The 13,605-nt window shown below is 38.1% G+C and overlaps 1 protein-coding gene across 3 annotated transcripts in view; it reads left to right on the forward strand.

Moving 5' to 3' along the window:
• Positions 1-13,605, forward strand: part of fancl (FA complementation group L) — an 84,034-nt gene that overhangs the window by 60,492 nt on the left and 9,937 nt on the right. For all 3 annotated transcript variants that reach the window (XM_073919485.1, XM_021480553.3, NM_212982.1), the window contains 1 exon segment: positions 6,164-6,232. In XM_073919485.1, coding sequence (XP_073775586.1) covers positions 6,164-6,232 — 69 coding nt within the window.

Raw genomic sequence — 13,605 nt, forward strand, 5'->3', positions numbered from 1 at the left:
CTAGGTGGTTGCTAGGGTGTTCTGAGTGGTTGCTAAGGTGTTGCTAGGCGGTTGCTAGGGTGTTCTAAGTGGTTGCTAGGTTGTTGCTAAGGTGTTGCTAGGGTGTTCTGAGTGGTTGCTAGGTGGTTGCTAAGGTGTTGCTAGGTGGTTGCTAAGGAGTCCTAAGTGGTTGCTAAGGTGTTGCTAGGTGGTTGCTAGGGGGTTCTGAGTGATTGCTAAGGTGTTGCTAGACGGTTGCTAAGGTGGCCCAAGTGGTTGCTAAGGTGTTGCTAGGTGGTTGCTAAGGTGTCCTAAGTGGTTGCTAAGGCGTTGCTAGGCGGTTGCTAGGGTGTCCTGAGTGGTTGCTAGGTGGTTGCTAAGGTGTTGCTAGGTGGTTGCTAGGGTGTCCTGAGCGGTTGCTAGGTGGTTGCTAAGGCATTGCTAGGTAGTTGCTAGGGTGTTCTGAGTGGTTGCTAGGTGGTTGCTAAGGTGTTGCTAGGCGGTTGCTAAGATGTCCCAAGTGGTTGCTAGGTGGTTGCCAAAGTGTTGCTAGGTGGTTGCTAGGGTATTCTGAGTGGTTGCTAAGGCGTTGCTAGGCGGTTGCTAGGGTGTCCTGAGTGGTCGCTAGGCCCTTACTAAGGCATTACTAGGCCGTTGCTAGGTGGTTGCTAGGCGGTTGCTAGGGTAATTTGGGTGGTTGCTAGGCAGTTGCTAGGGTACCCTGGTTGGTTACTAGGCAAGCCTTACATACATGCTTGATAAAACATTTATACTTAGTAAGCATTTCTAGCAAGTTACAGTACTTGGCTAGTCAATATTAGCATGTAGCTAATCACTGCTAGCATGTGTAGCATATAGGAAGTTCCGTATGCTAGCACGAGTCAAACGAGCCAATCTCCAAGTCTCTACGATGTTCTGATGCTGAGATATAGCTGTTGATGAATGGTTGCTAGGGTACTCTGTTTTGTTGCTATGGGCGAGGTTACAGAGTGCACTTGAATGTGGTTGGCTGTCTAAGTAAAATGAACCAACCCCCATGTCTGTATGACACTGCTATGCAAAGATATGCATCTTGGCCTATTTTAATGGAAGTCTATGGAATCAATTTGGGGGCGTGGCTTGTGAGCTTCATTATCATATTGAGATGCTCATTGGTTGTCTGAGTCAGATGAGCCATCCCCCAAGTCAATAGGACACTGCTAAGCAAAGATATGCATGTAGGCCAGTTATTAACATGAGTCTAGTATGAATTAGCATGTTACTAGCATGATTCTTGTACAAATTAGCATGTCATTAGCATGTTTCCAGTATGAGTTAGCATGTCATTAGCATGATTAGCATATGAGTAGCATGTTGCTAGCATGATTGGCATGTCATTAGCATGTTAGAATTATAAGCATTCGATAGCACACCTAATTACATTCTATAGGACAGTTGCTAGGGTGCAGTATGTGGTAGTTAGGGGTGTGGCTAGAAAGTTAAAAGGCCATCAGTGATTGGCTGCTGGCTAGACTGAGTTAAATGAGCTCAGCCATTAGTCTCTATGACAGTCTGATGCAGAGTTATGAGCTCACAAAGTTTGATCCCATGTTAAGTCAATGAGAGTTTTTTGTAATGGAAGTCTACGGGACAGTTGCTAGGGTGCAGTATGTGGTAGTTAGGGGTGTGGCTAGAAAGTTAAAAGCTCATCAGTTATTGGCAGTTTGGTAGTCTGAGTTAAATGAGCTCAGCCATTAGTCTATATGACAGTCTGATGCAGAGTTATGAGCTCACAAAGTTTGATCCCATGTTAAGTCAATGAGAGTCTTTTGTAATGGAAGTCTACGGGACAGTTGCTAGGGTGCAGTATGTGGTAGTTAGGGGAGTGGCTAGAAAGTTAAAAGCTCATCAGTTATTGGCAGTTTGGTAGTCGGAGTTAAATGAGCTCAGCCATTAGTCTCTATGACAGTCTGATGCAGAGTTTTGAGCTCATAAAGTTTGATCCCATGTTAAGTCAATGAGAGTCTTTTGAATAGAAGTCTATGGGACAGTTACTAGGGTCCAAAAGTGGTTGCTAGGGCGTGGCTAGAAAGTTTAAAGGTGATCAGTCATTGGCAGTTTGGTAGTCGGAGTTAAATGAGCTCAGCCATTAGTCTCTATGACAGTCTGACGCAGAGTTATGAGCTCACAAAGTTTGATCCAATGTTAAGCCTATGGGATTTTTCCGACAGTCCCGGGACGTTTTTCGGAAAACCGAAAGTCGGATCAGTCTGAGGAGATATAGCAACACGAGTCAGAATAGTTTGGAGGTCTGGAGCAAGTTTGGTGGTAATAGCTCAAAAGCTCTAGGAGGAGATAGAGTTAGAAATTTAGTCTCAGAAGATTAATAAAAAAAAAAAAAATAATAATAATAAGTTTAAATAGCATTTCAGTAGTCTGGCTTTGACAAGCCAGCCTAATAATATTAAGTTTAATAGGATAACAGTAGTCTGGCTTGCTACACAAGCCAGCCTAATAATAATAAGTTTACGTGAGATAACAGTATGTTGGCTTTTCAAGCCACCATAATGATCAATTGTGATAGTATAGACAATAATGTAAAAAAAGATGTGATTAAACCTTATATAAATCGAAAAGTACTGAAAAATAAAATGTATCAGTGCTTTCATAAAAATATAAAACAAAAGATGTTTTCAACGTTGATGATATTAGCAACTATTAATAATGATTAACATCATATGAGAAATAATAATAATCATAATAGAGCAGAAAATCGTATAGAATATATTTATAATGATTTCAAGTGGCCCTAAAACATGAAAAAGCAATGCTAAAAGTCACAACAAAATCACAATTTAGTAACAAAAAAACAATTACTCTAAATTGAAATATTATTTTATTCTAATAGTTTAGTTTTTGTTTGTTTTCAAATAAATGCCTTTTCAATCTGTAATAAAAAAAAATCTTTCTCATTTGCCTCTAAATTAAAGTGTGTGCATGCGCGTGTGTGCGTGCGTGCGTGTGTGCGTACTTTGTGTATATTTTACATACATTTACAAACAATATACATACAATACATTTATGTATTGGATATAAATCACAGAATGTTTCTGGATAAAAAGAATGCAATCTTTTATTCCAGAAAATACATAGATATGTCCCTTTTTAAGTCAGGATCTACAAAAATAAACTTTCTGACAATAATAATTTTGTCATTTTGCAGATTCTTGATTTTTGTGGGTCACAGATGCAAATGCACCCGGATAAGTTGACGCAGCTTTCTATATCTAGATTCTCAGACTCAGCTGGACTGCAGAAGCAGCACAACTTTGGGTTTAGTATCTAACTTTAAGCAGGTGGCACTAATGTGCTGTGACTGTAAGATTATGTTGAGAGATGGAGCTGTGAGATTGTGGCAGGGCCTGAAGGAGAGGTGAGAGAGTGCGCAGGGATGCGGAGGCGCAGATAAGACCAGGAGTGATCCTCATAAGGTGATTACAGAGGCCACAGAAGAAGCAGAAAATTGTGGCGTGTGAGTGGTTTACAGTTTGAGAGTCAGGCCGTGATTGTGAGCTCTGCTTGGAATTGGAAGTGGTTACGTGGTATGGATGCCAGTGGCTCCTTGCGGACACTGCACGGGGTCCTGATGAGATTCAGCAGGGCGTGAGAAGCCCCCTGTGCCCACCTGCCCATCGTCCTGCTGGGTGCTAAAAATAGCCGTGATCTACCCACCTCACATCTGCTCATCCTCCAAGAGCCGGGCACCTCTCACAAGGCCCTCCGTCACCCAGCAGCAGCTTACTCAATAGGAGCCAGTAAAGGCATCTTTGCTTCTGCTGAAAATGTGGGTTGTGGGGTCATGGTTGTATTATTGAATGTAACATGGAAACATATGTAGGAGAATATCAGGATTAAAGAGGTTAAGTAAGACTTTGTGTGTGGTAAGATGTTCCGCTATGGAGAGTGGACATTCTCTGCTTAAATGCATAATTATTGATAATAGTTTTATCTGTTAATTAATTAACATTGTTATAAATTTAATTTACTTTATTTTATACTTTAATTATTGATAATAGTTTCAAATGTTAAATAATTAACAAGACTATAAATTTAATTTACTTTATATTGTATTGTGTATATACCCTGCCATTCAGTATTCATGTAACATACACTACAATTGCACTTATATCAGGGTGGCCACTGGGTCTTAAAGTCTTAAAATTCAAAAACCAAATTTTAAACCTTAAAAATTCTTAAGTTCACAAAAATATTTTTAAATAATTAAATTGTTATTTTTTTCAGTTATGTTGAAAAATCTGTATGCATACAGCTAGTTGCATACACATGTTAAAACAAGGGGTTTTAACAGTTTATTTTAAATATGTGGCTAAGAAATAACTAATTATAATTTAATATCCTCTATAAGTCTGAAATTACATTCACAATGGTCTTAAATAGGTCTTAAAAAGTTAAATTTGACTTTGTGAAACCAGCAGAAACCCTGTATATATCTGAAAGTAGTCTCTTATGTTCAATAGTGCTGAATTTGCTAGATACAGAAAAAAATACAGTGAAACAATATTACATTATTTCATTTTTAATCACTTTTTAAAGTATGATTTATTGCATTTTTTAAAAAAGGCTGGTCCAGTCATGATCCTTCAGAAAATATTCAAATATTATTAATTTTATCCTCAATCAAATTGAATTGATTGATTGATTGATTGATTGATTGAACCTTTCTGGAGACTTTGGTGAATAGAATGGTCAAAAGAAAATTAATTATAAATGGACATACTTTGTAACATTATAAACAATTTTGTGATCCACTGCACCCCTAGTGTTGTGTTTTTTGTGACACTTTGGCGATTTAGCAATAATAAATATGCAATAAATTGCTGTGCTATAGTATTGAAGTAAATTACATTGTGACCTAGTTTCATGAGGCATGTCAATTAGCCAGATTCTTGCTGATATACAGTCCTAAATGCTTGCCTAAATCCTACCATTTACATTTAAAGGGCATCTTTTGAAAGCCGTGAAGTAGAATTGTGTGTAGGTATAGTATGTCCACAGTGATATAAAGATAACAAGTCTCTGTTTTTTTATTTCCTGATGGTAAAATAGGAACCACATCCCTCCCATTTTGAGCCCAATTGTAACGTAGGAATGCGGTTTCCCCTACCACCAAATTGATTGACAACCACATATTAAAATGTCACCGTAGTAACACTAATAATCATTTCAACAAGACAGGATGGGCACAAAGCAACTAGGATTAAAAGATCTGTTCAACTCTCTGTGATCATCAATCCCAAACAAATCATCAAATGTGATCAAGAATGAGTTTTACAAGTATCAAAGTTTTTTGTTACAAAAAAATTACATCTTTGTAACGAATTACAGCAAGTGCATGTTTGTAATGAATTTCAGCAGTTTACTTCAACTTTACTTATCACCACAGTCGCGTGTCAGTACAATTATAAGAGAAGACGCTTCAATCCCGGGTTGTGGACATTAAATCAAGTTTATCTTGTACATTTAATATCCATACATCCATATCCATATCGAATATCCATACAGCAGTGGATATTAATGTGTATCCTGTCATATTTGCTGTGCAAAATCAAAGTAAAATGCTGTGTGCGTGTGTGTGTGTGTGTGTGTGTGTGTGTGTGTGTGTGTGTGTGTGTGTAACGACATTGTGCGTAACTCATCGCAGAAAGGCTTGAAATAACTCCACAACAAATACATCAAATAATCATTGGTAAAGTTCTTACTGTAGTATTTCTCACAAACTTTATGTGAGATCTGCTTTCTTTATGTCTGTCACTGTGCTGTTTATCTGACGGACACACTGGCAGGCACATGGGAACGGTGGGAGAACTAGCATTAAAGGCATAGGCAACAAAAACGGCTACAATGTGTTCAGAGCAGTAGATTTAAATATTCTGAAAGGTATAATAAATAGTCTGATGAGTGTTTTGAGCTGAAAATTACCAACACATTCTAGAGACACAAAAGACTTATCTTAAATCTTGAAAAAGGGGTAAAATAGGTGCACTTTAAAATTTCTGAAAAACCATAGCAGACTTCCAGTAACATTCTGAGTGATAAAAGCATCTATTGAATGACTGTACCTCCTTGCGCACCACATATAGTATTAAACCATAATTATCTCTCACATTTTTTTCTCTTTGTTCAGTATCCAGCTGAGGCTCCAGAGTTTTCTGCGGATCTTCCAATTCCTCTGGTCATCACGTGGACCTCTCAGGTACATATTTTTAAGTAGTTTGAAAAAGTTTTTGAACAAAACAAATTACTATTAAAAGTCGATTTGGCTTTTAATTACATTAATACAATTGGCCTTTAAAAAAACTATTAAAACACAACGTTTTTAATTAACAAAGTTTTTTTTGGCATTTAAAGGTGTGTTTTTGTTGATGAAAGGTGCTCCGTTCCGCCGCCGCTTTGATGTTGCACTCGTAAAAAAACACAATAACTCCCCTCACAAAGGCTCAAAGTGTGCCAAATAAACCAACAGGACGGCGATCTGGAAAGCTACATATGTTAGCGGCCTCTAATGAGCCTCGACGAGTTTTCCTCTTACGTATAACAATTAAAAGCGAGAACGGAGACCCATTTTTCACTGTCGTTTTCTTTTTATCATCGTCCTCTGTTTTCGCCTCCTCCCCTGTAACAAAAAAAAAAAAAAAAAAAACAGGCTCCTCTTCAGTCATACGTTTGCTCCAATTACTTTGAGGTGGATGAAAGCGACTTGGCACATTGCACAGCAGTGGTGTGAGTTAGGGAGGGTTGTGCGTTGTGTTGGGTGAGGGATGGCGGTGGAACATGGCTTTCTGACAGAGAAGACCAGCTCAGCACACAGCAGCCTTCTGTCGACCGAAGCCCTGCTGCGCTGCTGATGTCTTGATGCATCTCCTCGTTTCGGGGAAGAGAAAGGCCTGTCCGCCTGCCTCTCACGTACATTTGAATGAGTAATGATTACCTGCGCTCAGCTGACTGTGTTTGTGCATGTGTGAGAGAGTCAGTGAGTTTGTGAGTAATGTATAATATGGATCAGGAGATTTGGCGAGGTGTGCTCTTTGTTTGGTGGCGGACGCAGCGGTGCAGGTGCGTCTCAGCAGGATTTACACTCAACAAGCCACCAGGCCCGACTCGTAGAGCGCACGCAGAGAAACAATCCACACAGCATGAATTTTTAACCCACAACCTATTTTAGAAAAGTGAACACAATACCACTCAAGTTTGTTGCTGCAAGATTTATTTAACATTTCTGGACAAAAATAAACAAATAAATAAATATTGAAAGTTATGTTCACTGAGGTGGCATCAAAATTAAAGTAAGAAAAGGACTGAAGACATAATGGCGACGCAGTGGGTAGCACAATCGCCTCACCGCAAGAAGGTCACTGGTTTGAGCCCCGGCTGGGTCAGTTGGCGTTTCTGAGTGGCGTTCTCCCTGCGTTCGCGTGGGTTTCCTCAGGGTGCTCCGGTTTCCCCCACAGTCAATCGAAATGCAGTACAGGTGAATTGGGTATGCTAAATTGTCCTTAGTGTGTGAGTGTGAATGAGTTTGTGTGTGGATGTTTCCCAGAGATGGGTTGAGGCTGGAAGGGCATCCGCTGCGTAAAAACATTCTGGATAGGTTGGCGGTTCATTCCGCTGTGGCGACCCCGGATTAATAAAGGGACTAAGCCAAAAAGAAAATGAATGAATGAATGAAATTGGCCATACTGTTTGTGTGTGTGTGTATGGATGTTTCCCAGTGATGAGTTGCAGTTGGAGGGGGATCAGTAAAACATATGCTGGATAGGTTGGTGGTTCATTCCACTGTGGCAACCCCAGATTAATAAAGGAACTAAGCCGAAAAGAAAATGAATAAATGAATGAAAAGGACTGAAATGTCATTCAATTAAAATAACTTTTTAAAATCTTTACATAAATATTGCTTAACATAAAAATAAAATTAACATTAACTACAAATAAATGATGACATTTTTAAATGTTAATTAAATGAATTAAACTTATTCAATTCACTCATTTCATAAACTAAAAGGTTTTACTGTTTTTATTTTTACTTTTAACCAATAATATTTAACTGAAATCCTAATATAATATAATATAATATAATATAATATAATATAATATAATATAATATAATATAATAAAATATAATATAATAATACATTAATTGTCATTTTCAGTTTTATGCAGCATCAACTGTAATTTTAGTATCATTGAGTATTTAAGTTATTGATAATTTTAATTTATTTAAATTTTTGTATTTATGCTTTTATTTTATATTTAAAGTGGTTTATTTTAAATTGTTTAAAAAAAAGTTAAAGTTTTTAGTTTTAGTCTCCTAAGAACCCTGGAATTAACCTTACGAAGACAGGTGATTGAATAATATTCTAAAGTAATCCTTATGTACTACACTTCCAATGATGTTGTACTGGAAACATTTTTGGCTTTTTTCCACTAATGTAATAAATGAACGATTTGTTTAGCCCTGAATTACTTCTTTACGTCGTCCTTAACCATCCCAATTATAGACATTGAGCATTAAGGAATACATATTTCTCTTTGTGCAATTATTGATTTATTTACTTGACACTTGTTCACTAAATGACTGAAAATGCACCATTGAACATTATGAGGCGGGACCTAATTGGTAGAGTTAACAGAACAGTGCACATGCTGTCACCTCACTGGGGAGGAATTCATTGTGCCGTTCCACATTTCAGGCACATTTCCAAGAGAAATTCAATTATGAGGACATCTCGCCTGCACCATATATTTAAATAAAAGCATAACTATAATCACACAACCGGCATTAATTGGGAAATAATTGCTGCGTCTTTGCACCTGTGCGATGCTAAATTGTGTGTGCTGTATTGGCACAATGACCCATTATATTTGTTTCATGCTCTTTTTCCTATATCAGAGCATTTCGTCCTGTGTGGCATCATGAAAGGCTCGTTCACATTAATATGTTCTAGTCAAATTTTTCTTCCCAGTCTATGCTGTGTTTTTGATTTTTCCTGTCTGCATATTTCTTGCTTTAGTGCAACTGTCTACGAAAACCAAAGTCAGTTGATTTGTTTTGTTGTGTTCAATTACCAGCTCTGACTGCTCTGCCTCTGTGCTCTCCAATTTAACATGTATGGAAATGTATCGCAGAATCAGGCACATAATCAACATCAGCGCACACAAATTATGTGACAAAAGAAAAACACATGAGATCTCATCCTATAAACGCAGCCAGTCTTGTCCCTCTTAAATCAGTTGAGATTGGCTGTATTATGTGGTTGAGGTATTACAATGGTTCAAAATTACTGTTGACAAATGTGATTTAACATCTCACAATCTAAAACCAATCTAGTTTCTCCTCTGATCACAGCAAAAATATAGTGTGTGTGTGTGTGTGTGTGTGTGTGTGAGAGAGAGAGAGAGAGAGAGTGCCTACGTGTGTTGGCAGTACATACTGTATATCGACTTAGAAATGTATTTATTACATTATGTATTGGGAGGTGCAATTTAATTTAAATTCATTTCAAGAGTTCCCACTTAGATATGCTTGACGTTTATAGCAGGTTTGGCGTGCTATACTGGGAGAGAACCCTAAACTCAGAGATACTTAAGCCCAAGGCTCCCGTCCGGTCAATATGCATATAAGGAGATCCGAGATCAGGTAGATCTCGAGACCTCCTCCTTAGAAAAGGGAGGAAAAGGAGGAGATGGGGTGGAAGGGGGGATTCTTTCAAAATGAAGTTAAAGTAGTAGGGAGAAAACGATCCACTTATAGTAAGCTTGGATCACTCTGATTGGATTATTACTGATTACAGAAGAGAAGCCAGTCGTGCTCAATCATATCACATGCTCCTCTCGAAATTAGTTTGTAAAACTTCACTTTATGCTGCATTTATTATATGCATTCTACATTGTACATACATACATTCATTCTGTATATACTGGCGTGTGACGTTATATGTATTCATCCCGAATTATCATAGTGATGACAGTTCAGTTCAAGTACTTACACAGCCAATACAGTCAGTCCAGATGTGAAATCACTGGGGTTTATCTCAGCAGTGCAAAAACTTACCAGCCATTCACGAGGAATGTGCCTCTACATTCAAAATAGTTCCGCCATGTTGCCATTGTCATGTCAACTTGGTACTCAGAAGCTCGCAAGCACCTCTTGCTCTGCCTGCAAGTTTGTTTGATTGGTCCACTGCTATGTAACTGACATTAATGAGCCCCATTCATGTGCGACGTGCTGTAGAAGGTCGCAAATGGTCACACATGTCTGTCAACCATGTTTACATAGAAAAGCAAGTGAGTCCGTTTTTTTTCACACACATGCAAGATTGCAAAGTTGTTGTCCGCTGCACCCACTGTTATTATGAACCTCCGGTCAATGTATGCACAATTACTGTTATTAGGAGAGGGTTGGTCTGAACCTTTTAAAAGTCTTAGTATACTGAGTATACCCTTAGTATACTGCATACAGGTACATACAAATAGACAGATAATGTCCTGATAGAACATTTTCTTTTGTTATGTACAGTTTATTAAAAAAAAATTGCATTAAATCAATGTTAAAAAAAAAACTCCAAAAGAAGCTGTGTTACACATTTTGGTGATTTGTGTACCTAAATTTTACTAAATGTTTTCATTTAATGTTTAAATGAAAATTGGAGTAAATCAGACCAGTGGCAGTCTGTTTCATTGTGTTCCCTTTCAATCACATCATAACCCTGTTGCTTTTTTATATGTAAATTGTGCCAATCTAGGAACTGTTTTAAAATGCACTTATTCAAAGCATTCTAACTTTTTACTTTACGTGTGTTGCAGTACTGAACGCACATTTTACTAAATAAAATATTAGCCGGAGACCCTCAAGATCTATTGTGCACTCTTCTGCCAATTCTCTACTTACTCTTATCATATGATCACCATCCCATCAAGAATTCTCTGTTATTGTTTTTATTAAGCAGTGAAACTTGCCTGTTTATTTAGATTCTTTTCTGCCATTTTAAAATGCAACATAATGCTTTACACAGTTGAAAACACCTGCACATTTGACTTGTCCCTATCTTGTTAACTGGTGTATGCATTGTTGAATGTATGAACCTTTAAAATCAAAGATAGATTCAGATGTTAAATACATTAGCTTCCCAAAAGTCATGTCCAGCCTAAAGAAATCAAAATTTTGCCCCTTATTCTATTTTCCTTCATTAAAAAAATATTTTTGAATATAAAAGTATTTTTAATGATGAAAAACTTAAAAGCTTGTAGAATGTGGGTATAAGCAATAAGTTGCTGTCTGCAATTCACTCAAAGGGATAGTCAAGTAAATAAATCAATAATTGGTCAAAGAGAAATATGTATTCCTTAATGCTCAATGTATGTAATTGGGATTGTTAAAGACAACGTAAAGAAGTTCAGAAAATCCTGTCCACATCCACTCACCCTTGACTTGTTGCAAAGCGATTTGAGTTGTTGTTGTTGTTGCTGTTGTCGTTCTGTTGAAAACAAAGGAAGATATATTGAGCAATGTTGGAAACCTGTAATCGTTGATGCCAAAACAAATGCCAAGCAAATCAATGTTTCCAGGTTTTCAACTGTCTTCAGTGTTGTTTGTAGACTTTATCGCACATGGTTGCGTCATTTTAGAAGTCTAAAAGTTTTGATTTAAAAATTCCACAGGCTTTCAGCTCAAGTGATGCCGTCTCTTTGACACTTAATAAGCCTATTCATCTAAAAATAAAGCACCGGTCGGCAGAGAGGATCTGGTGTCCAGACTGAAGTGTTCTGATTCTGGGCCGAGATTAAAGACCTTGAATTGGCAGCCGGGTGGAAAGCGAGGAGTGAGGGTCTGAGGTCAGCACGGCGTGGGCGACCTGTGCTCCCTCACTTTGACAGCGTGGAGTGAAATGAGGCCAAAGCCCATCAGCTGTCAATCATCGGCTGTGATTTATGAGCGGTCAAACTCAAACCATTAGCTCTGCCTCACCACTGGACAGCTCTAAAGGAAACCGAGGCCTACTGTGTTTGTGTATGTTAGAATTAGAGGAAGCCGTTACGCTGAACTGTGGATGGGGCGTCTGTGGTTCTCCGTGATCAAACGCCATTGCTGGAATTCTCTTGTTTGCTGATGTATGAGTTTTGGTCTTTTCCTGTTCAGTCACTTTTTGCATTTGATTTGTTCTTGGTTGGTGCTTTAATCAATGGTTTGTTGACAGGTAGTTGATGAAAACTTGGCAAGGCTTCAGTGGGAATGTTTCTTTTTTTTTTTCTTTTTCCTTCACGAGTGTTGATGGTAGAGGGCTGAAGAGTTTGTATAAAGCAGTGATATGAAACCAGACATGTGGACAGTATCAACATCTTCCATATGCAGAAGTGTTCAGGAGTTATTAAAGACAGCCTGGCCAATGTCAGAGTGAGAAAAAACCACACTTGTTTCTGCATATCAAGAGTCGCATGAGAATTTAAAACAATAGTATTTCTACCGTATAGGCACTTCTGAGAGATGGGGGAATTAAAAATAAAAAAAAACGTTTAAGAGTACAACTGCTGGATGAGAGGAGTCATGTCCATTCAAACTGAGATGTTTCAACATAGTGGATTTTACTGTTTTATTTCTAAATTTGAATACAGTCATTTTATGCTTTCTGCAGATAATTTACTATAACTATATTTTCTGAAAAATATGTTGCACTTTTTTTAAAAGCAAATTATATGTTTTTATTCAGAAAATAATTGTACATTTATTCAGGTTAAAATAAATGCATGCATTCATTTTCCTTTGGCTTAGTCCTTTTATTTATGTCCACAGTGGAATGAACTGCCAATTTAACCTGCATATGTTTCACGCAGCGGATACCCTTCCAGCCACAAACCAGTACTGGAAAACACCCATACACAAACATACACTATGGCCAATTTCATTCATTTATTCATTTTCTTTTCGGCTTAGTGCCTTTATTAATTTGTGGTCGTCACAGCGGAATAAACCGCCAACTTATCCAGCACGTTTTTACGCAGCGGATGCCCTTCCAGCCTCAACCCATCTCTGGGAAACATCCACACACACTCATTCACACTCACAATACAGACAATATAGCATATTCACCCGTACTGCATGTCTTTGGACTGTGGGGGAAACCGGAGCACCCTGAGGAAACCCACGCGAACACAGGGAGAACATGCAAACTCCACACAGAAACAGCAACTGACACAGCTGAGGCTTGAACCAAAGACCTTCTTGCTGTGAGGCGACAGCACAACCTACTGCGCCACTGCGTCGCCCTATGGCAAGTTTAGCTTATACAATTAACCTATAGCGCATGTCTTTGGACTGTGGGGGAAACCGGAACACCTGGACTAAACTCACAAACACTTGGGGGAACATGCAAACTTCACACAGAAATGCCAACTTACTCGGCATGGGCTCAAACCAGTGATCTTCTTGCTGTGAGACGACAGTGTTAACCACTGAGCCACCGTGTCGCTCAAAATAAGTATATGGTTACACACATTAATACACACATACACAAAAATTTAGAAACATCATAAACAGGTAATTTATTTATTCTGAAAATAATCTATGTATTTAAA

The sequence above is a fragment of the Danio rerio genome, chromosome 13 (assembly GCF_049306965.1).
Source record: "Danio rerio strain Tuebingen ecotype United States chromosome 13, GRCz12tu, whole genome shotgun sequence".
Taxonomy (NCBI): domain Eukaryota; kingdom Metazoa; phylum Chordata; class Actinopteri; order Cypriniformes; family Danionidae; genus Danio; species Danio rerio.